Source organism: Mycteria americana, chromosome 7, assembly GCF_035582795.1.
Source record: "Mycteria americana isolate JAX WOST 10 ecotype Jacksonville Zoo and Gardens chromosome 7, USCA_MyAme_1.0, whole genome shotgun sequence".
NCBI lineage: Eukaryota > Metazoa > Chordata > Aves > Ciconiiformes > Ciconiidae > Mycteria > Mycteria americana.
In genome coordinates, this window is record NC_134371.1 from 12,241,844 (window position 1) to 12,267,900 (window position 26,057).

A 26,057-nucleotide genomic window follows, 5' to 3' on the forward strand; every position below is an offset into this window, starting at 1 on the left:
CTGAATGCTGCTGATGGGGCATTCGTGGCGGTGGGGGGGGGTCATCTACGCCCCGGAGAGAGGAGAGCTGGGGGGGCACCCTGCCAGCAGCACCCCTAGAAGCAGAGACTGAAGGGCAGGCAGCAGAAAAGGATCTGGTAAGACCAGAGCTGTGCAAGTATGTGCAGGGGATGCTGGGGAGCGGAGACCGGGGATACATGAGACAGCAGCACCCACGGGAGAAAAAAGGGGGGGGGGGGGGGGCAGACCTTGCAGGAGCAGAGATTTGGGGCGGGTGGGGGAGGATTGCAGCGAGGGGGGAATGAGACCGCATCCCCCACTGCAGCAGGGATTGGGGGGGTGGGGGGGGATCGGGGTCCTTCCCCAGCCGCAGTCCCGGTCCCCGGCCCCCCGGCAGCGGGGCGGGGAGCACGCAGCCCCCCCCGGCCGGGCCCCGCGGTGGCGGCCCGGGGAAGCGGGAGGCAGCGGCGCAGGGCGGGGAGGAGCGGAGAGCGGCGGCGCCGAGACCGGCTCGGGCGGCCCCGGCACCCGGCCGGCTCCGGCACCGGGGTGGGTCGGTACCCGCCGGGCTCCGGGCTCCGGCGGCTCCGGCACCGCGGCGGCTCGGGTACCTCCGGGCGGCTCCGCACCCGGGCAGCTCGGTACCTCCGGTACCCCTGGGAGGCTCCGGTACCGCGGCGGCTCCGGTGCCCCATGGCGGCTCCGCACCCCGGCGGCTCCAGCGGCCCCGGCGCAGGGCAGAGGCGAAGGAGGCAGCGGCCGCGGCCAGGCAAGCGGGCGGGGGCGGCCGGGCCGGGGCTCAGCTCCCCCCCCCCCTCGGCACCCCCTGCCCGCGCCCCCACCGAGGGCAACGGGACACCCCGGAGGGATTCGCCGGGGGGGTGAATCCCCGGGGGGCCAGGGGGGTGCATGCAACCCCCTTGGCGGCAGCGGGCCGGATCCGGGATTTGCAAAGAACAAAGGATGGGGGGCGGGGGGGGATGGAAAAATACCGGCGGGAGGGGAGGGTTGTTCGGCTGCAAACCGGGCTTGGGGGCGAGGGTGCATCGTGCGAGGGCTGGGGGCTGTCAGGGCACCCTGCCTGCAGCACCCCACCGGGCTGGGGGGCTGCTCGGAGCTGGGGGCTCTGCAGGGGATAGGAGTTGCTGCCATCCCGACGGCTGGGGGTGAGGGAGCTCTGCCCCCCCTCCCAGCCATCCTACTGCAGGTTTCGGGGTACAGAGGGGGCTGGAGGATTTGCACATGGATTAGGGGGTGCCCAGAATGTGGCACGGGGGGTGAATATACATGTGGGCATGGGGGTCCCCTGCAGGGGCTTTGCGGCTCTGTACGAGGTGTTTAGGGGTGCTGTGCTTGTAAAGGAAAGTGGGGGTGGCAGTGGGGAAAAAAGGTGGCTGGGGGGGGCAGATGGGAGATTCATGGGGCTGGCATTGCCCCTTCTCTGTGCTGGTGGCAGAAATGCCGCCTGCGCTTGTCCGCACGATCTGCCCACCGCCCTGCCAGCCACCTCTCTGCTCTGCACCCCAGTGCCCTCGCCGTGAACCTGGAGATGGGGGACTCCGGGAGAGCGGGCTGTGCCGCACAGGCATCGAGGCTGCAGAGGACTTGCACGAGGGCAGCGCTTCCCTTTACGTGATCTCGGCTGTGTGACCGAGTCTCGCAAAAAGAGATATTTATAGTGCTGCTCCACTAGCCCGAGGTTTGCAGGGCCTGGAACGGGGCTGGCAGCTGCCGGCCTCCCACCCAGAAGCCTCTGGATGCAGCTGAGCCGTTTCCCCGGCGGGGCTGGGGTGGGTGCGAGCCTGCAGGGTTAAATGGGTTGTGTGCAAGACGCTGGGGCTTGCTGCCAGACTACAGGTCCCGGCGTGCTCTGCTGCCTGCACTGCTGCCTGCGTGCTGGGTGCTGCAGAGGCCTCGCAGGGAGGGCGCAGGGAGCAGCTTTTCCTTTGGCCTGGGCCAGGGAGGCTCCGGCAAAGGAGGATGGTGCCGTGCAAGGATGGGGACAGGAGGGAGAGGCCACCTTTTGGCTTTGCCGTGAGATACAAATTGGTCAGAGCTATTGCAGCCTGCGGGACGAGGTGAGAAGACAGGCTGGACTACATGTCCGGGAGTGTTTGCCACATGCGTTGTCCCTGTGGCTCCAACCACCACGTATCCCCAGGCCCCAGCAAAGGGAAATGGGACGTTTAGGAACTGCCCTGAGTCGATCCGTGCTGCTCCACGCTCAGTGTCTGGAGCAGCCTTCTCTTGGGTCCTCCCAGAGCCACCAGCACGTGGGGATGGCCAGAGCTGGAGCCATGCTCCCTCTTTGTGTCAGATGGTCCTACAGACTTAGTCCTCTCCTGACCAGGCATCTGCTCTGCTGCTGCCCCTGGGCTCTTCCCTCCCCTGGCACGATGCCCTGCAGTACACAGCGATGCCCCTGTGCATGCCCAGGATCCTCTCCCAGCCCCCCGATCTGCACGGTTTGCACGTGCCAGCCAGATGCTGTCGCTGTGCTGCCATTGCTGCCACGTCCTGGACCCCCTCTCCCTCCTTTTCACCCCCTCAGCCCTAGAAACACCGGCGCTGGGCCGGCAGCTGTTTTCCACCCTCCTGCTGCGCTCGCCGGGTGGGTGGCATCTGCTCACCCTTGGGTGGGAGGGAGGAGTGGGGCAGGGTGAGGCGGGAGCGGGAGATCAGGGTGAGGGATAAAGCCAGGCCTATTTTTATACTGCAAAGTAATTACCAGAGCTTTCCAATCCTTAATCTGCCGAGAGCACCCTGGTGCGATTGGATCCCTCCCCGAGCCTGGCAACAATTCTCCCATCACACGTCTCCTGCGTCAAAGCCCCGTAAACTCCCACACTTGGGCTCACACTGGGATACATGTGCTGCGGAGCTGCTGGCACGACTGCCCCCCCACCCCCGGCAGCCCCCAGCCCAGGAACGGGGGTGGGGACCCCATTTGGGACCCTGGTTTGCAGCTGGGAAGGGGGATCTCACTGCTGACCCCAGTGAGGTGGGATGCAGCCTTGCACCCTTGGCCACCTTGCTCAGCTGCCACGGGCATTTCTGTCCCTGCCCTTTGGCTGGAGCCGGTGTGTAGATTTGGGTCCCAACCCTGTGAGCATGCTAAATCCATTTTCCCCTACAGCTGCCTCCCAGGGGTTTTTGGCCAAGGTTAGTGGCCCACACGGCACCCTCCAGCACCCATCCGCCTTGGCTTCCTGCCGGCATGGCTGGGGTCTGTGGGGCCCCTCTCCTGGCGGCACACGGAGTGGCTCTGGCCGGCGGTGCCAAGTCTCGGCTGGCGCCTTTCCCGGCCTCTCCCCGTCCTGTCACCGTGCCAGGGGGTTGCTGAAGAACCTGTTCCATAGCTCCCGCCACAGAGGAGGAAATGACGGGCGCTGTTTGCGGCAGCACCTTTCATCCCGGGGCTGGGGGACGGCTTCGCCTCTGCCAGCGTGCAGCTGGCTCCAGGGTGGAGCGCGGGAGCTCATCAGCCCGGGGATGGAGGCAAGGGCTTGGGATGGCTCTCGCCTCTCTCCACCCACCCTGATCCTGGAGCCCACCATCTCCCCAGCACCTCACCCCAAAGCTGGAATGGGGTGTTCAGCCCTGCTCCATGGCGGGGGCCTTTTTGTGCCACAATTCCCCCATTCGGGACCCCATGGAGTTCACAACACCCTTGTCGAATATTTGGGAGTATCCCTCGCTCCATCCATCTCAACGCATGGCAGCAGGCACAAAGTAAACTTGGTGGCATGCCAGATGCGGTGCCCCCAAAATGCTGCTGTTCCACGGCAGGACCCAATTCCTGGGGTTGTGGAGGGTGAGCCGCCTTCAGGGCATCCCCGGGTGACCCCACCAGTGTCCCTTCCCCCTGCCTGGCAGGGACCCGGCAGGCTGGGAAGCCACCCCAGCTGCCGCCCTGCCGGAGCCGATGGCCATAAAAGGCCCTGAAATGGAGGAGCCGGAGAGGGGGCCGGGCTGCTTCTTGAGCCCGAGCGGGATCGTCCGGTCTGCCCACGCGGGCCAGGCTTGCAAAGACGTGGGAATGGGGGGCTGGAGGGAGGAGAGCAGCCCCGGCAGCCTGGATTGGAGTCAGGGGGCTGGGGCACACTGGGCTCCCATCCGCCTTCCCCTGCTTCCCTGAGGGACACGTTTGGGCCATGCCCCAAGATGCCGGGGATCTGCATCACCTCCCACGGGGGGCTCAGGGCCGGGGGGGGATAAAGCTGCCTTTTCATCGGGCACCTGAGCTGTGGGGTGGCGGGGGCCGGGGGGGCCGAGGGGCACGCAGCGGGCTCCCCTGCCGGCCCCCCGCTGCTTCTCCCCAGACAATGGCCGCCCTTTGTTGAGGTTTTACGCGCCTGGCCCCCTTCCCCGCGGCCCAGCTGGTGACATTTTACCACCTCCACATTCACATGGGGATTCAAAGGGCACAGATGCACCGTGAAACCACAAAGCGCTGCCTCCCCCCGCTCCCCCTCCCCAGCGCCTTGCATCCCCAGGGAGGCAGGGCTGGGATGCACGCACCGGGAACCTCCCTCTGGGACTATTTCAAGGGCGACCCGCCAGCCCTTGGGGCTCCCTCCACCCTCCTGCCCTTCCCCTGCCATCAGCCCTCCCATCCCTTTGGGACCCTCTTGGGGTCCTTACCCCCATCCCTGGCCCCAGGGGGTTTGGCATGCTGGACACCCACTGATGGGAGATGAAGGGAGGCAGCACCGTGGCCATTTCCAGGCTGGTGACGCTTGACCTTTTGGAGATGGAGCCGTGTGGGTGGTTACCCACCTCTGCCCTGCCGGCGCCTGGCTGCCAGAGCAATGCCAGGCAGGCTGGTGGTGCCAGCCCCGGCATCGCCCTGGGCTCCTGGGTGTAGCCAGTCTGTGGGTGTAGCCAGTCTGTGGGATGCAGAATGGCCTCCATCCCTTCAGAGAGGTCCCCGTGTGCAGGTGTCCGGCTCCTGCCCCTTCCGTCCCACTCCCAGACCTCCAGGGGGGTTTCCCTTGAGGACCTGGGCGAGCAGCCCAGTTCTTCCCAACTGGTCATTGCCTCCGCAGGGGCCTTGGGAAAACAGCCTGTAAACAGGCAGCCGGAGAGCATGAGTCACAGTGACCGAGAGGGAAATAAATGCATTAGGGGAATTTGCAGCGTGCGTTGGGTCATGGGGATGAGCCCAGCTTCTCCCTGCGATGGTGAGTGGCCCGCAGAGCCGGCCGTCCCAGGAAGGGGTTGTTATCCTGCTGACGGGACTGTGTCCAGTGAGCTGCAAAACGGAGATCCAGCCTTCTTCCCCACCAAAAGCAACCCCTGATCCTTCCCGCTTTCATCCCAAGGGATGAGCAGTCACCGCCCCGGAGTCGGCTGCGTTTCAGCACGCAGCACCCTGCCCATACAGCCGTGCAGACAGCTTCCCCGCTGAAAGTCACCCCGCCATGGTTATTTTCGGCTGGCGGCAGGGCTGGAGGAGCTGGCTCTCTCCCAGCCGCTGCAGCGCACCCCGTTTGGGATTACATCTTGAATGGTGGGTAGCGCTTGGGTGAACAGGCTGCCTTCAGCATCCTCTCTCTCCTGCCAAATACCTGCCAGCTCCCTCGCCCGTGTGTAACGCAAGAGTGCTATCTAGTGGCTAATCCCACTGGGGACACCAGTGGCGCTGGGGATTAACTTCTGCAAAGGCCTCCGGTAACACCGGTCACCTCTATGAGCATAGCCTTACCATCCCAGTTTGGGGACTGGTAGTCCAAAGTGGTGAGATGTTTATCCAGGGTCCAAAAAAGCTGCTCTTTTCCCTGGCCTCACTTGAGGCTGGAGGGACATCGAGGGCTCGGAGCCACGGGAGAGGGTGCGCAGGGCCTGGGAGCGTGTTTGCCAGGGTGAGGGGTGCACGCATTGGGTGGGGGGAAGGATGCACACATATTTGCTTGGGGGGCAGGCAGCACCTCACGCCAGGCGCTTCGTCCAGGGCACACTCTCACCCGGCTGCACCCCGAGGAGCACCCGGCCTAAACCTCTTCATGCTTCTCCCTCAGGAGCCACCGCCCGGTGTCCCCCAGGGTGGACCAACCCCGTCCCCCTCCCCAGCTGTGTCGGGGTTAGTGCCCCCCGCCCGGGCAGGGTCGGGGGTACGGCCGGGGGCTCGGGGGGGTAAAAAGGGGCAGGGCACCCCCCCCCCACCCCCAAACCCCGTGAGGGCCAGCCGGGGCTCATTTCCTTATCCGACCCCCCTGCGGTTGGCTGCAGCGGGCCCTCGCGGTGACGTCACTAAGATATGCAGATTTATGCGCGTTAACCCTTTTCCCGCGGGGCTCGGGGGCTCCAGGGGAGAGGGCGGCTGCGGGGCGGGGGGAGCCCGCCGCTGCCCCGGCCCCCCCCCCGCGAACGACCCCCGCCTCCCTCCCTGCCCGGCGGGTTGCCGTGGGAACCGGACCGGGTTTCTGATGTCACCGGGACGGTTGCTACGCGACCGGTCCGCTCGCCCGTCCCCGCGTGAGGTCACTGTCGCCATGGCGACGGGCCGGTGCGGCGGGAGGGGGGGGCGGGATGCGGGGCCTCCCGGGGGGGGCCGGGGGCCGGGCGGGGCGGTCTGCGGCGGGAGGGCGGCCCCCGGCACCGGAGCCGGCGCCGCTCGGCGGGGGGAGCGGCTGCCGCCCCCCGGTACGGACCCGGGTGCTGCCCTCAGCCCGGGCGGGGGGCAGGCACCGGCGGGGGGGGGGGTGTCCTGCCGGGGGAACAGCGAAAGCTTCGCATTAAAGCAGTGAAAAAAGGAAAATAAAGCTTTTTTTGGCTCGGCCGGAGTTGTTATTTTTAGAAATCCTGGCGGAAAAGCTGCCCGCGTCGGGAACGTCCTCTCATTCCACGGGAAACGCAGTTCCCTGTGGAAACAGGCAGCGGTAGGGCTGGGCTCCGTGGGGAGCGGGGCACGGGTGGGCCGGGGCGGGCTGGGGGCGATGGGGCCCGCCAGGGTGGCATCGGCCCCGCACCGGTGCTAAAGCAGCCCCCCACTTTGTGCTCCCGTCCCAGTGCCCGTGGCTGCCGGGAGGCTGTGGGTTTAACATTTCCCCCAGCTCGCATTCCTGCTGGAGGCGATTTATTCCTAAGCCCTGACATCTGCTGCGTGGAAAGCGATGGAGCTGCTCCTTCCGAGGCACAAATCCCGGCTCCCCTCCTGCCGCCGGCTTTGGGACTCTGGCTGGGCCGGGCAGCATCGCAGCCGGGTGGCTTTGCTCTGCCGGGCTGGCAGCGGTGGCCCCGCGGGCATGCCTGCTGGCTGCCCCTTCTCCCTGGGGAATTGCCCTGCCTCTCTGCCGGGCCACCCCCGGAGCTGCCCACCGCCCCGGCGCTGCTGGTGATCCCGCTGGCCACGAAGCCGTGGGGATTAGCAGCTTCCTCCAGCTGGGGATTTAGCCAAAGCTACTTAGTGAGAGCCAGGCAAGGTGGGCAGTGGCCGGCTTGGTTGGATAGAGGATACAGGGAAAGCCAGGATACATGGCCTGAGCCCTCCTAAAGATGCTGAGTGGGAAAGGAGGGCTAGCCCGGGGTTAATAGCTCAGCATCTCTTGGTGAAGGTTCAGCAAAACTGGGTGTCCCGCAGTGTCTTCCTTCACTCCAGCGAGCCCCCAGCCTCCGTGTTATTTCCAAAGCCTTGTAGAGACCGTCGAGCCAAACATCCGTCCTGCACAGGCGGGACAGAGGGACGGGGAAAGGGCAGACCCCGCTTGCAGGGCGCTGCCAGTCGAGATGTAGGACACGAGCTGGCAGATGGAGCCGGGCAGATGGAGGAGCACGAGGCTGCACCGAGACGCTGTTTGCTGTGACGGGATCTTGGCTTGCTGCTGGTTAAACAGCTGCTGAGCTTACTGGGGCTGGGGGGCTGCGGGGCTCCTGGGGGAGGAAGGGGATGGGGAGCTCCGGTGACTCCCCAGAGTGGGGGGCAGCTGGGGAGAGAGCAGGGAAGGGCTTGCCTGCTAAAATCGCAGAGATAAGAGGTCTGGCTGGAGCTGTGGCTGAGGGATGGAGCAGGGGATGGAGGGGGCTTGCAGCCCCACCTGGGTCATGTGCCTGTCCTGCCGATGGCAGGGGGAATGCTGTGTGCATTGCTGCTGTGTTGGATCCCCTGGACCGCTGCGGAGACCACCAAGGAAAACTCCCCGCTGAGTCTATGCAAACTTTGCAGCAGGCAAAGCTGTGAGCAGCAGAAAGCCCTCACCCTGCCGAAGCACATGGGTGAAGGGGGAGCTCCATCAGAGGGACCCCAAATCTGCTCTGGGCTCCCCAAAGTCCCCTCTGGAGGCCTCATCATCTACTAATGCATGTTGCCTTATGGGGAGAGGCTCAGAGGAAAATCTGGCTGCAGTGGGGGGAGAGGAAGGACCCCATATCCCATGGGAAGAGTTCAGCAGGTGGAGGAGCAGGGTGGATCCTGGCCTGCAGCCACCAGCCCAGGGCACAGGGCTGTGCTGGGGATGGAGGAGAGCCTGGCTGCCGGCTGAGAGGTTTAGGGCCTAATCCTCCTGGTGCTGAGCCTGTGCAGGATCATCTGGGACCCTTGCATAGCATGTGGTTTAACCCAGGTGATTTGTAGGGATGCCATCATTGCAGTCATTACACTCCCGAGCCCTCTGTGGTGCCCTTCAGCCTGGCCCCTACTCCTTGCCCAGGCTACTGTGGGACAGGACAGGATGGTCAAAGCCCTCATCTGCCAAACCCGGAGCAACGAATCCTGGTGGTCGCTGAGCAGCCCCGACGAGCCCTGCCAGCTGCTCAAGCACAGGGCATGATCTGTCCCACTGGCCCCTGCTGACATGTAGTCCTCCCAGGGGAGGGGGCTCTGGTTTGTCTGGCAGGGTGGGGAGGTGGGAGGCTCTGTCCCTGCTGCGGGGAGGTGTGGGCCAGGCAGGGTGGCTGTGTGCACACCTGAGCCAGGTGAGGTTTGTCGAGAGAGGTGACAGCAGATGAGACCAGGGGATGGAGCAGAGAAGCAAGGACCAAGTTTTAGACACCTCCCTCCTGTTTTACACCCGGAGCAAAAGCAGGAGCATCCAAAGCTGGAGGGATGCGGAGAGGAGGTGCTGGTAGGGAGCTGTTGCACAGCCCTTACCCTAACCCCCCCCACAAGTGGGGAACTGCCAAAAAAGCTGTCGTCTCTCCCAGGCGTGGGGGTCACACAGCCCTGAGGCCCGGGGACAGGGTCCTGCCATGCCACCCCGGCTGGGGACACCGCTCCGGGTCTGGTGCCATCGTGTGGACGCATGACACTTCCACAAACCCCTCGTCCCCGTCCCTGCGCTCCACAGTCTTCCCGGCTGGAGGGACGGGGCTTGGCAGCGCTGCTTTCCCAGGCTGTCCTGAACACCAAGGGGGTTTACGTACCCCTCCCACCACCCCATGTCCCCCGAAACCTTGCCCACTGCCTGCCTTTCCCCCTCAGCCACCGGTGCGGTGCCCTCCCTCCCCACCCCATCACCCTCACTGCTGTACCCCACCTGCTCCGGCCACCCCCAAACTGTGACTGCATTAAGGAGTCAAGATCCTGCTGATCCGGTGAGGACCCCCCCCCTCCCCCCGCCAAGCCCTCTGGGCAAGGGAAAGGGGCACAATAAATGACCACAAGTGGCCAGACACAGAAGGATGTGATGGGGCTGGGGGGGATCTCCTCTGCCCCTCCAGCCCTGAGAGAGGCTCTCCCCTGCATGCCAACCTTCTCCCCCGCCATTTCACACCCCTTCTCCCCCTGTTTCACACCCCTTCTTCCCCATTTTCCACCAAACCCCACACACCCCTCCATGGACAAGCCCAGACCTGCTCCAGCCCCCCCTTTTCCCAGGGGGTCACCGTGCCAGCACGTTCCCAGGGTGCCCCCGTCACCGGCTGCACCCGTGCCCCGCCATGCGGGCATTGCTGCCCTGGTCCCCGGGGGCCGCAATGAGCGGGCACAGCGCGACCCCCCCCAGCCCACCACGGCGGTGCAGCGGGGATGCAGGCAAATGCCTGCCTTACCCGGGAGCCTCACACCGGCGGGGCCAGATGGTGGCCCGTGGGACACGGAGTTCCCACCAGAGGGAGCCAAAATGCCACGAATCGTAGCCACGGCACGGTCGGGGCCGCCCATCATTGCGGTGTCGGGGCGCCGGGCAAAGCCACAGCCCTGGGAGGCAAAAGGGGGACTGTCACCCCTCCATGTGGCGTGCAAAGCCAACCTGCCAGGAAGCCCCCTTCCAGCTGCCACACACCCCGGGGAGAAAACCCGCGTGTCTGGCCCTCCGTGGGCCACCCGGGGGGCTCGCAGCTCCTGTCCCAGGGGGCTCATAGCCCCTGTCCCAGGCGGCTGTACCCCGCTGCCAGCACTCTCCCCCAGCCCAGCTGCCTGTGCAGTGAATTTGAGGCTGGTTGTGTCTGGAAACAGCGACTGCAGCAGCAAAGAGGGTGTTGCCCACACCTTGGGGTGACCCCAAATCGCCTCTCTGACAAGTGGGTTTCTTCCAGTTCAAATCATCACCCAGCACCATGTCCAAACCCAGAGAGGGGATGAAGAAACTCTGCTCTGATCACTTTAAAGTGGATGTAATTAGTCTAAATTAATGCAGACGTAAAGCACCAGAAAGGGAAGGTTTGAAACAATGCTCCTGGTGCTCTTGGAACAGCAGCTCGTGGCTTTGCACCAGAAGCTCTTTCCCGTTCACACCTCACTGTTCCCTGGGTTTGGGTAGCGTTGGACACATTATTGGTGGGAAAAGGGAGCGGGATGGAAATAACGTGCCAGATGGGGACAGGAGGTGGGCGGAGGGAGAGTCAGAGAAGAAATATCACAGGCAGTGCTGCATGGTGCCAGAGGAAAATCTCTCCCATTTGCCCAGCAGTTGCTTGTTTATTTAAAGCCCATCATTAGCAGCAGCCACGTGGGAGGGGATTCACACCCATCCTGAGTGAATCAGGTGCCACAATTTGGCCATGTGTCTAATCCAGTGAAGTCCTCTCCAGATTCCTGCTTTCCACTGGAAACTGCTGCTTTCTGCAGCGGCCAGGAGGTCTGGGGGTCCCAGCCCCTCACCTGCACAAGGGAGATTTTGGGCACATCAGAGGCCGGGGCTGAGAGCAGAGGGCTGCCATGGTGTCAGCAAGAAGGAGAGAGGCCATGGGCCAGGGAAAATCATGGGATAAATGGGATCTGGGCCAAATCCAGGCAGGCAGCACCAGGCTGCCACTTAGCACTGCTGCCAGAGCAGCCTGGCACAGCCGGGGAGAGGAAATCCCAGCCAGCTCTGGCATTTAATCCTGTCTTCCCAGTGGAGCGGCTGGAAATACCCAGCTCCTGGGGACTTTGGGGTACAGGAAGCAACCAGAGGCCAAGACGCTTCTGGGAGATCACCAAGCCTGGCTGGGAAGCCCCCTCCAAGAGCTGCAGGTCCAGCAGGAGGGAAACCCTTTTAGGGGCTGCATTTGTGCCCCAGACCCTTCCCACAGGTCCCAGCGATGCTGGAAGCAGCGTGTGCATGCCCCAAGTTTTGTGGCAGGCCAGCTGGGATGGGGAAAGATGCCTGCCTGTCTGGGAAACACCTCAAGGAAGGAAAAGAGGAGAAAATAGGAATTTCCTTAGAACCACAGCAGCAGGTGGGGACACAGAGGGAAACTGAGGCATGGGAGAGTGGACTGATGGGATGGGGTGGGACAAGGCAGTTGAAGCGTGTGTGCCAAATATACAGATGCACAACTGTCCCCGACCCTCTCCTCTAGAGCTGCTGGTGAGGGTGGCATTAGGCTGGTGGCTGGTGAGTAGAGGGTTAACCCAGCCCATACCTTCACCCAGGTCCTGCCCAGGGCTATAAAGGGGCTGAGGGTGGATTGGGGAGAGGCTGTAGGAAGGGCTAATAAGGCAGAAGGGGATGCTGCTGCCTTCAGGCTTGGAAAGGGGGTGGCAGCAGTGCTGTGCTGGGGTCTGGGCAGAAGTGGGGGTGTGTGCAGTCACTCTAGAGCCTGTTCCCTGGTTTGGGAGCATGTTGTACTGGACGGCACTGGGAGTTTTCCTGTGGTGAGGCTGTGCTGGCATGGTGGCTTTCACGCATTGGCAGCCATCCTGCCAGAGAGGGAAACCAGACTGGGTGGATTTGCTGTGGTTGTGAGATGTGGGTTTGGGCTTATCCTCAGTGCTTGCAGGTGGGATGTTTAATTATTCATTCTGGTTGCTTTCTGAGTGTGGAAATCAGTCTGAGAGTCTCTCATCTCTATCCCTCTACTTAGAGAGAATTATCATCCCTAATCTTCTTCCGTCCCCTGGGTGTCCCCAAGGTCTCAGCTAATGGCAGGGTGACTTTGCTGTCTTGCTGTCATCTGGACCTGCCACCATTTGGTGTCTGGCTTTGGTGTCATCTGGACCTGCCACCCTGCACGTGTCCACTTAACCTGATAGTGCCTGTGTCCCCACCTCTGGCTTCACTCCATCACTATACATGTCACACCATAATTAAACTGCTGTGACTTGGCCCTGTGGCTTCTCGTTCAGCCCATCCTGTGCCACACTGAGTGGGTGGGTTTGCCAGCATCCCCGGGTATGGTTACTATAAGTCTTATGGTGATGGTAGACACAGGTTGGATCTTCGCCCCCTGCCCCATCCTGTATGAAAGCAGTGAAAGAGGGGCTGGTGAGGGTTGCAGAGGCAGGGAGAAGGAGGTGGGTGGTGGGGTTGTGGCTTTGGGCTGAGAGAGGTGCGTAGCAGCACTGATGGGTTTGGCGGGGTGGGCAAGCCATGGAAAGCAGTGTAGGCCAAAGGCAATTTCATCTCACAAGGGATGATCAGCTAGCCTGAGATATGGTGAGCTGTCACCCTTGGGGGCCATCGACAGAGGCAACTCCTGCCTGCCCACCTCTGTGACCTCCGCTCGCTGCTGGAGGCAGTGAGGTGATGCCAACAGCCCTGGGAAGTGCAGATGAGCCCTCTGCAAAGCCCAGGCCATGGCATTTCTCCCATTTCTGCTTCTTGCCCATCCTGGGGTGATATAGCTGATCCATCCCAGAGCAGAAATAGATTTCCTGGATGCTTCAGTCTCCCTGGCCTCTGCGATAGTCCCTTCCCCCTGAACCAAGGGGACAGTCAGGCAGGTTATACAAGGAGCTGGGAGCTTGCCCTGGAGCTCTCCTTGTATCCAGCTCCAGTTTGCTGGAAGCAAAACACTACAAGTTTCTGAAGGGTCTGGATGCGCTGTCCTGACCGGTGGAGCCTGAGCATCCCCCGCTCTCTAGCATGGTAGCACTGCTGGCAGCCGTCTTGCAAATTGAGGTGCCATTTGCTGCCTGTGCTCAGAGATGAACCCTGCCAGCTCCCCCAATTTGCTAGATTTCTTCTTCTCAGTGGGCAGGACTATTTCAGGCCGTTTGCTCACATTTATGTTTTTTTTTTTTCCTTCTGGGGGCACAAGCCGCTTTTGTTCATGCTAAAGTTGCTGCATTGGCATCCCTGAGAGCTCATGGTGTGCCTTGAGTTTTGATTCTCTCTAGCTGAAGCACAAACTTTCTGCTGGAAAAAGTGAAAGTGTGTGCATGTGTCCCACTTTTTTGAACTGAATTTATCTTTTGGATGCAGAACAAGCCTGGAAAAGTTCAGTCCTGAAGTTTATCAGTGCCTGGAAAGTGAGGCTTAGAGTAAAAACCTGTCCCAGGACCTGGAGCAGAGCCTGGTGTTTCTTGCGTAGAGAAGATGCAGGGAGAGCATCTTGTCCCATGCCTGGCAGCTGGGCTCTGTGGCCATGTGAAAAGGGCTTTGAACGTGGCATGTGGGACAGGCAGGTCTGTATGGTGGATTGGCAGCACCCTTGGCTGCCAGCTGGGTAGGGAGGTGCTGGACCCCACCAGGCACCCTGAGCCTAGCTCTGCTGGGAGATCTCCCCCTTTACAATCAGCACCAGGGTCCATACTTGGTTGAAATGCTGTGTCTGGGATTGCTGTGACATTTCAGGTGACAGGGTGACCATTAAGACAGTGTGACCCTCCCCAAAGCCTTCTCACCTCTCCCACCTGCCCCATGCAACTCTTCCTGTGCCTTGCGAGAGGATGCTGCAGATATGGGGAGGGCTCCCTGCTCTTCTCCCCGAAGCAGGGAGAGAGCTTACCTCTTACCCCCAGCCCTTTTTTCTTCCAGTGAACCAGGAAAGGAGCCAGCAACCAGTGTAAGATAGTCCCACTACAGACCTTATGATGAGTTTCCCTCTTTCGAGCCTACATCTCTATTTGCTGCCACGTTTGTGTTTTGTTGGGATGTTGTTGTAGCTGGTTGTTTTGTTTGGGGTTTTTTTTATGGCTGGAAGGTTTGGTCTTGACTCGGAGAGTAAGTCATTATGTGGCAAGTGGGATCCCATCACAGAGACGTTATTTCCTTGCCTGGTGTTCTTCGCAAACGACGTTTTGCAGAGCTCAAGCAGCTGCTTTTCCTTCTAGCTGAAAACCTCTTCCTAGTCCCATTTAAAGGCTTATGAATTGGGTGCTGAGAGCAATGTGCAGGCAGGGAATGTATATCTACCACGGGCCGGGTGGGAGAGCTAAATAAAAGTCATGGCAATCAATCCTGGGAGACCTAGCGGGCACCTTAAATCAACTTGCAAATGCAAAGTGGCCCTGAACCAAAGGCCGGGGAGAGAGGCTGTCCCCATGCTGTGCCATGTAGTTATCCATCTTTGATAACTTGCAAAGGAGGAGGTTTGGAAGGGAATAATTAGAGACCATAAAGTGACTCCTTGATGCTTGGGAAGATGCCCGGGATCTGTGCTCCAGAGAAGGTCTTGCTGTAACCGAGGTTGGCCGGGATATTTTCAGCTGGTGAAATGCTCCTTTGGGTGTCTCCTGTCTTGGCTGCATTGCTGGGTGAAGGCAGGGCTGGTTTGGTCAGGTGCCAAGCCCCTCCTGCCCACCAAGCGTGTTGCAGCCTTTGCCATGGAGCAGCTTTCAGCCAGAACAAGGGATTTCCATCATGGCTTGTTTGCTGCTCCTTGGGCCCATGGAGTGCTCTGCCACAGCCCTGGGACCTGCTGCGGGCTGCCTCTCGTCCTCCCCAATCCTTTCCAGATTAAGGAAAATGTGGCCATGGCTGTGCCCTGAGCATGGGGCTGGGGGATGCAAGACCTCCCTGCTTACAGCTGCACCTCTTCTCCACAGGGATGCTGGAAAGGGGTAAAAAAATGCCATCTCCATTGCTGCTCCTGGTGCTGGCATCTGCTCCGCCACCTCTGCAGACCCTGCACAGAGCCACGGGGCAGTGTCAGACAGGAGCTGAAGGAGGTGGTGAGGGGGAGGCAGGAAAACGGTGGGTTATTAGCAAAGCCCTGGCCGACAGACACATCTGCAGCTCAGGGAGAAATAACCTGATGCTTTTTTGATCTTGGGTGATTCATCCTGGCCTCAGTAGAAAAACATGGTCTCCAGCCTCGTGCTGGATGGGGGACGCAGGGCTGGGGCTGTGTGACTTCTCTTTGGGATGCCCTGGCTGCAGCCAGCCCTCATCCTGCTCTATCGCTGCGCAGGGGGTATGGCCAAGGCAGCACCCCAGGTCAACTTGGCCTGATGGGGATCTGCAAAAGCCCAGTGCTCCTGCCAGGTGAAAAAGCATTTCAAGTCTATGCCAGCCCTGATTAGCAAAATTATGGTTGCCATGGAGCCAGAATACCTGCTCAGAGAGTGCCTGCCTTCCCTGTCCCCCCAGCAGACTTGGGGGACACATGCCGTGGAGCAGAGGCCAATTTTGCTGTTCCTTAGAAAGCTGATTGCTTTTATCCCAGTGAACATTGAAATGGTTCATTTTTTTTTTTTCCTTCTTTCTCCTTTCAGCCCAGTTTGGGGTGGAGGAGAAATGCCCCCTTCCCAACAATTTCTCAGATGAGCTGTGGGGCTTTAGGTGCAGTGGTTGCTGCAGGGAGAAACCCTGGGCTGTGAGCAGGGTACGCAGGGTACCAGCCCTGCATCCCACAGGGATGCGGTTAGCTGTCCCAGAGGAGCAAGGGCTCCTTGCTAGCTCCTTTGCTGGGTGCCTGCACCCTGGAAAGGGTGCTGACAAGTTATGAACAGCTCAGAAAAGGGGACTTGGAGATCTAGAAGGAGCTACCACTGCTGGGAGAGGTTAAGATGTCACCTGCTTGGGCTGTGCGAGAAGGGATGAGGAGGTAACAATGCTGAGATGAGATTTTTGGGAGTGGGTACAGCTTTCACACAGTGGAAAAAGGCCCCTGGAGAGTTAGTGAGTGGAAATGCACAGGGTAGTGAGTGATGGCCAAGAAATTACTAGAGGAGGGTGTCCCACACCAGACAAGGATGTGTGGGTGGGCTCTGCTGGGTAAATGACAGCAGCACTGCTTTGGAAAGGCCATGCCACTAACCCGTATTCACCCCCAGCTATGTTACTGCAAAATTACCCAGATCCAGGTCTGTTTGGTGCCCTGTGGGTCTGAGTGGCCCTTCCTGGCCTTGGGGACTGAAACGAGCATCTTCCTGCCCTGTGAGATGCATCCTCCGGATGCTTCACCTCCAGGTGACCAAAGAGGGGCACCTTTGAGTAGGCAGCTCCCAGCAGGGAGAGAAACCCCTTTTACATCCCCATGGCCAAGAGATTTGCTTGTTCTCCAAGGGGAGAGGGTTCATTCTTGTCCCAAAGCTTCATAACCCTGTTCTGTCCATGCTGGCTATCCCTGCCCAGGAAGATTTGCTGCAGCAAGAGGAAGGGGCTGCTCATCCGCTTACTTTGGTGGCAGTGAGGGATGCACCCTGGGGGCTCTTGCCTGCTGCAGGACGGCATGGAAGGGACAAGTGACTGTCCGTGCCTCAGTTTCCCTCTCAGATGCAGTGTCACTCGGTGGCTTTTTGTGTTCAGGTCCAGAGGGTGTTAATTAAAACTGCAAAGCAGGGGAAGAAACAGGGGGACGGAGCACAGGCAGCTCTGTAAAAGGCTGTGCTGGTCTGCCCTGCAATTACCGTGAGTGATGCGCCCTTGAAAAGAGCCGGGAGTGGATGCAGTTGGTTATTAGGGCTACAGCTCTCAAGCTTCAAAGCCACTGTTTGTCTTCTCTTTCGGCCTCTTAATTCTCCTGGCAATGCTGCAGAGCTGGCCTCGCTCAACCTCTGTGTGCCAGCCTTAACCCGCGTGTGGAGGGATGCAGGTATTGGCAAGAGACAACTTCTGCACTGGCTGGCTTGCTGGGAGGGATGGGTGCACGGCAGCGAGCAGGAGGAAGACTGGGGAGAGGAAGTTTGGCGAGATCCCTTGGGCTGGGGTTATGTAGGGAGCCTCGTGGGTGCCCCTGGCTTGCCTCCTCGCTGCTGAAATTTCCAGCCCAGCCAAGAGATGCTCTGGCCATGGAGATGGCTGGGCTGTGGCTGATGGGTCGTGGTGAGGAGCAGGTTTTGGTGTGCTGCCAGCCATCCTCCCTGCTGCCTCCCCAGGAAGGGTTAATATAATAAAGTACTTGGTATGGGGAAGAGGCTGAAGGGTCATGCTCCCATGTGCAGTTCACCCCCTTTAAGCAGTGGGGGAGCAGTAGTGGAAGAAGGATTGCCACCTCCTGGTTATTTGGTTTATCAGAAAATTGAAAACCAGAATGGATTACTCTGAAGCACTGTCAGGCCTGCAGGGACTCAGGGTGGGGAGGGCGGGTAGCAAGAAACAGAGATGCTGAGGGAAAAAAAATGATGTGCTGTCCCTGAGAGCTACCAACTCTTCCCAGAGATATGACAGCAGGTAGGGTGGGAGCAGTTGTTGAGGCCCCGGTTATGGGGGATGTTCCAGCAGGCTGATGAGAATGATGGAGGAAAAGGGGAGGCAAAGGGAGAAGGACCCCCAGTCCAATGGTTCTGATGTCCCAGCAAAACTGGGGCTGGGAGAGCTGGACTGTGGGTGAGCAGCACACAGAGGTCTGTTGCCACCTGGAAGCCAGGACCTGGCAACTTGCAGGGGACAGATGGACCCATGGTTCAGCTCTGAGTGAACCAAGCTCTGCCTGGTCCTTGCTCCTTGCAGACCATCCTTACCATGTGCCTGTTGTCTTCAGCTAGGAAAAGAGACTTCAGGGAAAAAAACGTTGAAGTTTGGTAAGAGCTCAGCAGCATCTCCATTGCTTTGCTCCAATCCAAGCAACCTCCAAACACCCCAGTCCCAGGAGACATCCTGTCATTCCCATGGGGGTGCAGGACAAATGAGCTGTGGGGGTCCCTGCAGGGACAAGGCCACAGGTGCAGAGCTCAGGGGGCTCCCCAAGGGCTGCCCTGCAGCAAAGCCTGGTCAGGGGTGAGGAACAGGACAGGGGTGGGAGGCATCGTGGCTGCATGCAGGGAACAGCCTCTGCCCCAAGGATGGGGGAAGATAGCTGTGCCACAGTGCACAGAGCCAGGGGAGCAGCTGGGACTGTGCTGGGAGCCGGCTGCGTGTGTGCGTGCTCAGCAGGGCGGCCAGAAAACAGGGGGAGGCAGATGAGGGATGGAAGGGAGAGAGAAAGGATGGAGAATGAGAGAGATTTCCAGGAATTCTTCATCTCCTGATGCAATCTCTCAAGTGGGCTTTTGTTTAGACTCCCGGCAACTCAGTGGTACAGCACAACCTGCCTCTGCACCAGCACGGATCTGTCCCCTGCCTCGGGCATCCCCTGGGGAAAAAGCAGCCTGCGCTCCATCCAGAGGCAGGGACAGAAGTCTGTGCCCATCAGCTACTGTTTCTGGCTCTGCCACCCAGGAGCTGTGGCCTGTGATGTGCCAGCTCCCAGGCACTGTTGCCCACCCCAGCATCTGCCAAGCCAGCCCCACTGAGCCCTTGCCACCATTGCCCGGCTGCCGTCCCTGCCGTCACCAGCCCTGTGACATAAACCCCTGGGTTTTAGCATGTCTCCATCCCCAGAGGGGATGAGGTTTCTTTGCCTTTGTCACTCCCATAGGAGTGGGCAGCACCTCTTCTCCCTCCCAGTTTTGGACGCTATTTCCAGCTCGTTTTTTTTCCCCTTGCGTAATGTCTTGTTTACAGCCATTTACCCTCCAGCCCTTTGGCTTCAGTAGCTCCTCTCCTCCGCTGCAAGAGATGATGTCCTGAGGAAAGTCACATCTCAGGGCAGCCCTGGACCCTTCCTGCCCTCTGCGTGTTTGCTCTGCCAGCTCCCCTCTGTTTGCAGCCTGTTTGCTGCCCAGAGCAGAGGCAGGGCCAACTTAGGGCCACCAAGCCAGCCCAGAGCTTTGCTGGTCTTGTCCTATCATCCCTTGCCTGCTCTGAAATTTCTTTGAGCATTGAGCTCTGCTACAGACCTGGACACGCAGCCCTTTGGGGCTGGCACTGGCATGCACTGCTGCAGTGATGGCTCCGTTGGCATCCCTGTGGCCTTCCTCCCCCCCATCATTGTCACCCGGCAGGGACAGAGCCGGGCACAGATCCATCACTCCAGCACAGTGGGCCGCAGGCCAGGGAGGCTGTGGGCTGATTTTGCCTTTGCTGCCAGCCCATGCAAGAGGGGCAGGGTGTGCAGAGGCCAGGCACTCTCAAGGCTTTCGGGATCTTTGTGTCTTATTAAAATGGGGAGGAAAAATGTCTCCAGGGCTTTCGGGAATCAGTTCCCACTGTGTGAGTCACCCCCTTGGGCTGGTCCGAGCACACTGTCCCCACCTGCCACCCCTTTCCCCCTGGGTGCCATCCCCTGCTGCTCTCCTTTGGCTTTATTTCACCAGCCAGTGGGGAAATGGGGTGCTGCATCCCCCCCGGCATGCAACTGGCACCCCGCAGCCCGAGGGTGCCCTGGAGCAGTGTGCCAGGGTGTGCGGTCCACGTGGGTGGCTCCCGAGCAGGGGCTGTGCTGGGTGCTCTGCCCCAGTGCCAGGCTGTGCCCAGCGGCCCTGGGGACATTTGCGCCCACCCGCGCACTGTCAACCATCTCTGGTTGCAGCCAGGCTCTATTTGCTTCCCTCCGCAGCAGCGGTGAGGCAGAGCGTTCCCGTGGGCACCGAGCCTCCTGGGCAGGAGGGCACCAGTGGGAACTTGGTACCTCAGTTTCCCCCTTGGGCTGTGGGAGGGAAGAGGGGTGAGCGGTGCTGCTCCTGTCTGCTGTGTGCTCTGGCATCAGGAGCGGGATTTGGGGGTGCAGGACCCCAGGGGCAGTGTCCTGGAGCTGGAGGCCACTGGATCCAGGCAGCTCCTCACAGCCCGGCCGCAGGTGCCGGGCTCAGCGGCGCAGCGAGCTGTGCAGGGCAGGAGCGGGGGACGCAGGGCTGGAGCAGGCAGGTCTCTCCAGGCCCCTTCTCCAAGATCCCTGTCCCGCCTGCTTGAATCCAGCCCCGCCGGAGGCTCTTCCAGCTCCATCCCGCCCGGCTCCCCCGAACGCCTCTGCGCACAGTGAGGATGGTGCTGGGACAGGCTAAACCGGGGAGGGTCCCCGGGATGCCGGAGCCCTTCACGGTGTCATCCCGGGGGGGGACCGGGTCCCCTACCCTCGGAGGGGATGAAGGGACCGACGCGTGTACCTGTCCCCACGGGTGCCTGCCCGTCCCGCGGGGTGGCAGTGCCCTCTGCCGTCGCACGGAGCTGCGGAGCGATGCGCAGCCGCCTCCCCCCTTACTCCGACACCCTCCCCGCAGGCACAGCCCCCCGGTGTCACCCCCTTACTCCGACACCCTCCCCGCCGCCTCCTCCCCGCCTCCGGGGGCCAGGAGGGGCTGGAGAGCCCCCGCCCCGCCCCGCAGCCGTCAGCCCTGCTTCTCCCCACGCAGGAGCGTGAGGCAGCGGCGGAGCCCGGCGCGGGGCCGGGGCGGGCAGCCGGGGCGGGCCGGGGCGGTGAGGAGGGGCCGCCCGCGGGATGCGGGCTCGGGGGCGGGAGCGGGCGCCCGTGGGCTCCGCCGGCTGCAGGCTGGGCTCGGACCGGTAAAGCAGGTGTTGGAGGAGAGGGGAGCCGCGGGTGGAGGGGAGCCGCGGGTGGAGGGGAGCCGCGGGTGGAGGGGGGCCACGCAGCCCTGCCACGTGTCCGTGGGGCGCAGGAACGCGTGAGTGCGTGTGTGTGCGCGTCTGTGTGTACATGCATGTGTGTGCGTGCGTGTATGTGCGTGCATGCGTGTGTGTGCGCGCGTCTGTGTGCCTGCGTGTGTGCATGCATGCGTGTGCACGACTGTGTGCGTGTTTGTGTGCATGCATGTGTGTGTGCACAGATCTGTGCGCGGCTACAGAGCAGGAGTGTTGCCCTGCAAGCGGGGAGTTATCAGCAGGACAGGGTGCCAGCGCAGAGGACAGCCAGGAGTGCAGACAGACGGACAGACACTGGGCATGGGGAGGGAGCAGACCCCGGCGCGGAGTGAGGGGTGACGCTGCGAGCACAGCAACTTCCTTGCACCGAAGTGTGACGGGAGCCGGCTGGAGCCACCTGCTCCATGGGGAGTGATTCAGGTGACCCAGGGGTTGCACATTTGGAAGCAGGGAGACCTCAGGAAGCCACTGGGTCCGTCTGCATCTGCCCCAGATGAGCCCGGATAACTGGGCGCTGCGCGGGCCCCCATGCTTGGCAGTGTCAGGACGGCAGCGGGGCCAGTCGATGCCTTACTCACCACGGAGGCCACGCAAATGGCAAATCCCTGGGTTGCAAAGGCTGCTGGTGGGGCTGGAGACAGCCACAACGCCCTCCCCCAGGACCCTCTGAGCGTCAATGGAATTTATTACTTTAACGTATTTCGTCTCTCTCTCTTTCTGAAGAACATCTATTCGGCAGTGCTGCTTTGCGAATGAGGAGCCAGCCCCTGGCAGGGGTAGTGTCTCAGCACCGGGCTTTGCTTGCCCGCGGTGGGAGAGGAAGCCCCCGGCAGCCCCCCAGCTCACCCGCCAGCCTCTCTGCTGAGGGAGGACGAGAGGGAGAAGGTGGATAAGGGCAGGCGGCTTCTCTGAGCTGAGCTCCAAGGGGAGAGCAGCGGCAGGATCTCATTAGCCTGCCTCTTAAGGCAGTGAAGTCTCCATCCCCTCCCACGCTCCCTCCCCAGCCCGACCCCGTCCGGCGCAGGGGTGGTGGGACCAGCCTTCGTCTGGAGCTTCTGACAAGCCGTAAGTCCTTCCTAGGGAGGAAGATCAATTTTTCCCCCGGCTGTTTTATGGTCACCCTGTCAGCCCCTCTGCACGGCCGGTAGAGTTGGAGTCGGGATTGATTTTGGGGGTTGGCTTTGGGGCTGTATCCTGCTCTGCTTCGGGAGCAGGGAGAAGGGACAGCCCTGCTGAGATCCCCCCAGCGAGGGGGTGAAAGGGCCAAGGTGGGCTGGGGAGCTGCCAGGGCTGTTTGTGGATGGGAAATGGGGCAAGGAGTGCTTGGGAATGCTGGAGGGAGGTTTGGAGATTTTGGGTGGTTTCTCAAAGGAAAGGCTGTGACTGTGGCAGGATGGGCACGAGGGTGCGGAGCCATGGTGATCAGCATCTTCCTGGCACCCTGACACCAATGGGGAGAGGGGCAGAGGGAGCAAGGGCAGCAGAGGGAGCAGGGTTGGGAAAGCTTCCCGCAAACCTCGCTGTCTCTCCGCAGCCATGAATCCCTACGTCAACTGCTCCGGCCCTGAGTTCCCCCTGCCCCAGCGAGACTTTCCCATGGAGCCCATCAGCCCTGATCTCTGCAACAGAACTTACCCGGAGACCTTCTTCGACCCCAAGGATGCCAACCTGACGGAGGAGCAGCTGCGGGATAAGTACCTGGGACCTCGACGGTCCAGCTTCTTCGTCCCTGTCTGTGTCATCTACCTGCTGATCTTCGTGGTGGGGGCTCTGGGCAACACGCTCACCTGCATCGTCATCCTCCGGCACCGGTTCATGAGGACGCCCACCAACTACTACCTGTTCAGCCTGGCTGTCTCCGACCTGCTGGTGCTCCTGCTGGGGATGCCGCTGGAGCTGTACGACATGTGGAGCAACTACCCCTTCCTGCTGGGCACCAGCGGCTGCTATTTCAAGACGCTGCTCTTTGAGGCCGTCTGCTTCGCCTCCATCCTCAACGTCACAGCCCTGAGCGTGGAGCGCTACATTGCAGTGGTGCATCCGCTCAAGGCCAAGTACGTGGTGACCAGGAATCACGCCAAGAGGGTCATCATCACCATCTGGGTCTTGTCAGTCGTCTGCTCCATCCCCAACACCAGCCTCCATGGGCTGCAGCCTCTCTACGTGCCTGGCCGAGGGCGGGTGCCCGATTCGGAGATCTGTACCCTGGTGAAGCCGCGCTTGACCTACAACCTCATCATCCAGATCACCACCATCGTCTTCTTCTTCCTGCCCATGGGGACCATCAGTGTCCTCTACCTGCTCATCGGCCTGCAGCTCAAGAAAGAAAAGATGCTGGAGGCCTTGGGAGCGAAGTCTGGCGGCGGCCGCGACTGCCACAATGCCCAGGGACAGAAGAAAGTCAAGAGGAGGCAGGTCACGAAGATGCTGTGTGAGTCTGATGCTGGGGAGTCTGATGCTGGGGATGGGCAGAGCCAGGGAGTATCTCCCAAGGCTGTGTTGGGAGGGTGCTGGGGGGAAACTGAGGCACAGCCAGTCCAGAGCTGCTGGGTCATCCTGGAGGAAGGCTGCGGGGCTGGCTCATGGGATGTCGGGGCAAAGGCAGATCTGGTGGCTCCGGTCCAGTGGTGGGGATTGCTCGTGTCAGCTCCCTCCTGGCCACGAGACCTCCCCTCCTCCATGAAAGTGCTGGGTGAGAAAGGGAAAGGAGGTGGGATGGGATGCGGGAACCTGCCCCCGTCCCCCAGACCAGATCTTGTGTGCTGGTGGTGGTGGTAGGATTTCCCAGAGAGGGACCAGTTCCTACCCAGCCCTGCAGCTTCTGCGACCGACCCGGGGCAGTGATGCACTGACCCAAGGCTGGACTGGAGCATTCCTCCGTCCCACCGCTCTGCACCCTTGCCGCCCTCCCCAGCCCCATCCCCGCAGCCTCTGGCCCCCTTCCCAGCAGCAGGAGCTGGCTGCCCTTGGGTAGCTGTCTCTCCCCAGCACGCTGACCTCCGCGTGCTCCCAGCCCCGTGACGGCACAGCGATGGCGGGTTGCCCAGCCCAGTCCATTGGGGGGGCCAGGGCTGCTTCTCTGCCACGTCCCAGACAAGTGGTAACTGCTCTCCAGCTTCCCCCGGCACCGGGGCTGGGAGAGGGACAAAGGGGGACTTGTCCCCGCATGCCACAGAGATGCAGCATGGCACAGGTATGGTGCCACGTCGTGTGGGTATGCATCAGCAGCGCTGGGCTATAAAAAAAAATGAACAGAGCACAAGGAGAGGATGCAAATAGCTCTCGCTCCTTGGACTTGGCCGTGCCCCATGGGTTACCCAGTTAGCAGGGAGTGCTTTTGCTTTGCTGGCAGAGGTGGTGGCGTGCCCAGAGGCTGGATGCCCACAGAGGCGTGCCCCAGCCATGCCGTGGGGCTGTGGTGGGGCTGGCTGCCTGCCAATGGGGAGCAGAGACCCGTGGCACAGCAGCACCTGGAGCAGCCCTGGCAGGAGATGGAGGGAGGGAGATCCTGCCCAGACATCCAGCCCCTCCGTGGCAGGTCAACAAGGCATCGCGGGGGCCTTCCCCTCTCCCCCTTCCTCTCTCCCATGCTTTTTTGGTGTTCTTTCCTATGGCCAAAGCCAAAACAGGGCAGAGCTTGGCCAGGGACTGGAGGTCCCTGGAGGGGTGAGCCCTGTCCCCCCAGTAACGCCAGCTCCTCGGCTCCCCACAGTTGTGCTGGTGGTAGTGTTTGGGATCTGCTGGGCTCCCTTCCACACCGACCGCCTCGTCTGGAGCTTCGTCTCCACCTGGACCAGCCACATGCTCCACATGTTCCAGTATGTCCACATCATCTCAGGCGTCTTCTTCTACCTGAGCTCAGCCACCAACCCCATCCTCTACAACCTGATGTCCACCCGCTTCCGGGAGATGTTCAAGGAGGTGATGTGCTACCCCGGCCACCGCCCGCCACAGTCACGGAAATACTCACCCAGTGTCACCCATGCCACCACCCGCAGCACCGAGTGCGAGCCCATGCCCAGCACCAATGGGTTGCCCCTCTCCGACGCCGAGGAGTACGAGCTGGAGGAGGTGGAGGGGGGCCAGGCCACCACGCACGCAACGTCCCTCTGCTGATGAGCAGGAGGACACGCGGGGACCGGGACCAGCTTTCCCCACCACCAGCATCCATCTGACCGTGGCACCCATCCCATGGTGGGGAGCAGGGCAGGATCGACGGAGGGGTCCCCGCCTCTCTGTGCCATCCCACTGGGATGCGAAGGCTGGTTTTCTCAGCAGCACTGCTCTGGGGACACGGCAGCGGTGGCCATGCTGTGCCCTGGATGTGTTGCACCCGCTGTGCTCAGCACCGGGGCTGGCCAAGGCCAGAGCATCCTTCATGGTGCAGGGACGGCTTGCTTCTATGTCAGGGATATGCCAGCAATCCCCCAAAACATCCCATCCCTCCTGGCCCAGCGGGGTGAGCCTGCAGGTGCAGGTGTCAGGGGTGTTAGGCACTCTGGGCTGTTTTGGGACACCGTGCTGGATGGGTGCTCTGAGAGGTGCTCGCACCCGGGCTGAGACCCACGGGGGAGGGAGAGGTTTGCACAGGATGGAGTGGGGAAAAAAAGGTCTGTGGGTGCCTTCTCCCTCGAGACCTCCCCAGGGGCACCTATGGCACCTACACGCCCCTGATTTTCTTGCACATCCCTTCAGTGGTGCCAGCCAGTGTCCGGCTGCAGGGTGCTGGTACAGGTCCTTGTTCCCAGCCTTCCTCCCACCCCAGCCCCCGGAGGGCAAAGGAAGGAGCGCAGTCACTCCCTCCAGAGCTGGAGCCTGCAGGGGGGAATACAGGACAGCGGGAGCCCCAGGCTGCCTGCAGCGCCGAGGCACAGCTCTGCGCCTTCAACCGAACCCCACAGACGCGTCCCGCTCTCTCCCCTCCAACGCACATCTGGCGGGTGCCACCCTCCTCTTCCTCAGCCCGCTGTGGCCCCCTGCACCCCCGGGAAATGCGGGGAGCTCTCCTTCATCCCGGCCCTGCAACGGGCTGAGCCTCATGGAGAATTAAAAAAAGCTGTTGGCCTGATTTGTGCCCTGGTTGCATCCCCCAGCTCTGCTCCCAGCACGGGA

At 61.5% G+C, this 26,057-nt stretch overlaps 1 protein-coding gene across 1 annotated transcript; it reads left to right on the forward strand.

Annotated features, from left to right (window-relative positions):
- Positions 1–22,481: 22,481 nt before the first annotated feature.
- NMUR1 (neuromedin U receptor 1) lies at positions 22,482–25,061 on the forward strand. The gene is made up of 2 exons (XM_075509079.1): positions 22,482–23,376; positions 24,658–25,061. Exons 1-2 carry the CDS (start codon positions 22,482–22,484, stop codon positions 25,059–25,061), a joined length of 1,299 nt encoding a protein of 432 aa, XP_075365194.1.
- Positions 25,062–26,057: the final 996 nt, after the last annotated feature.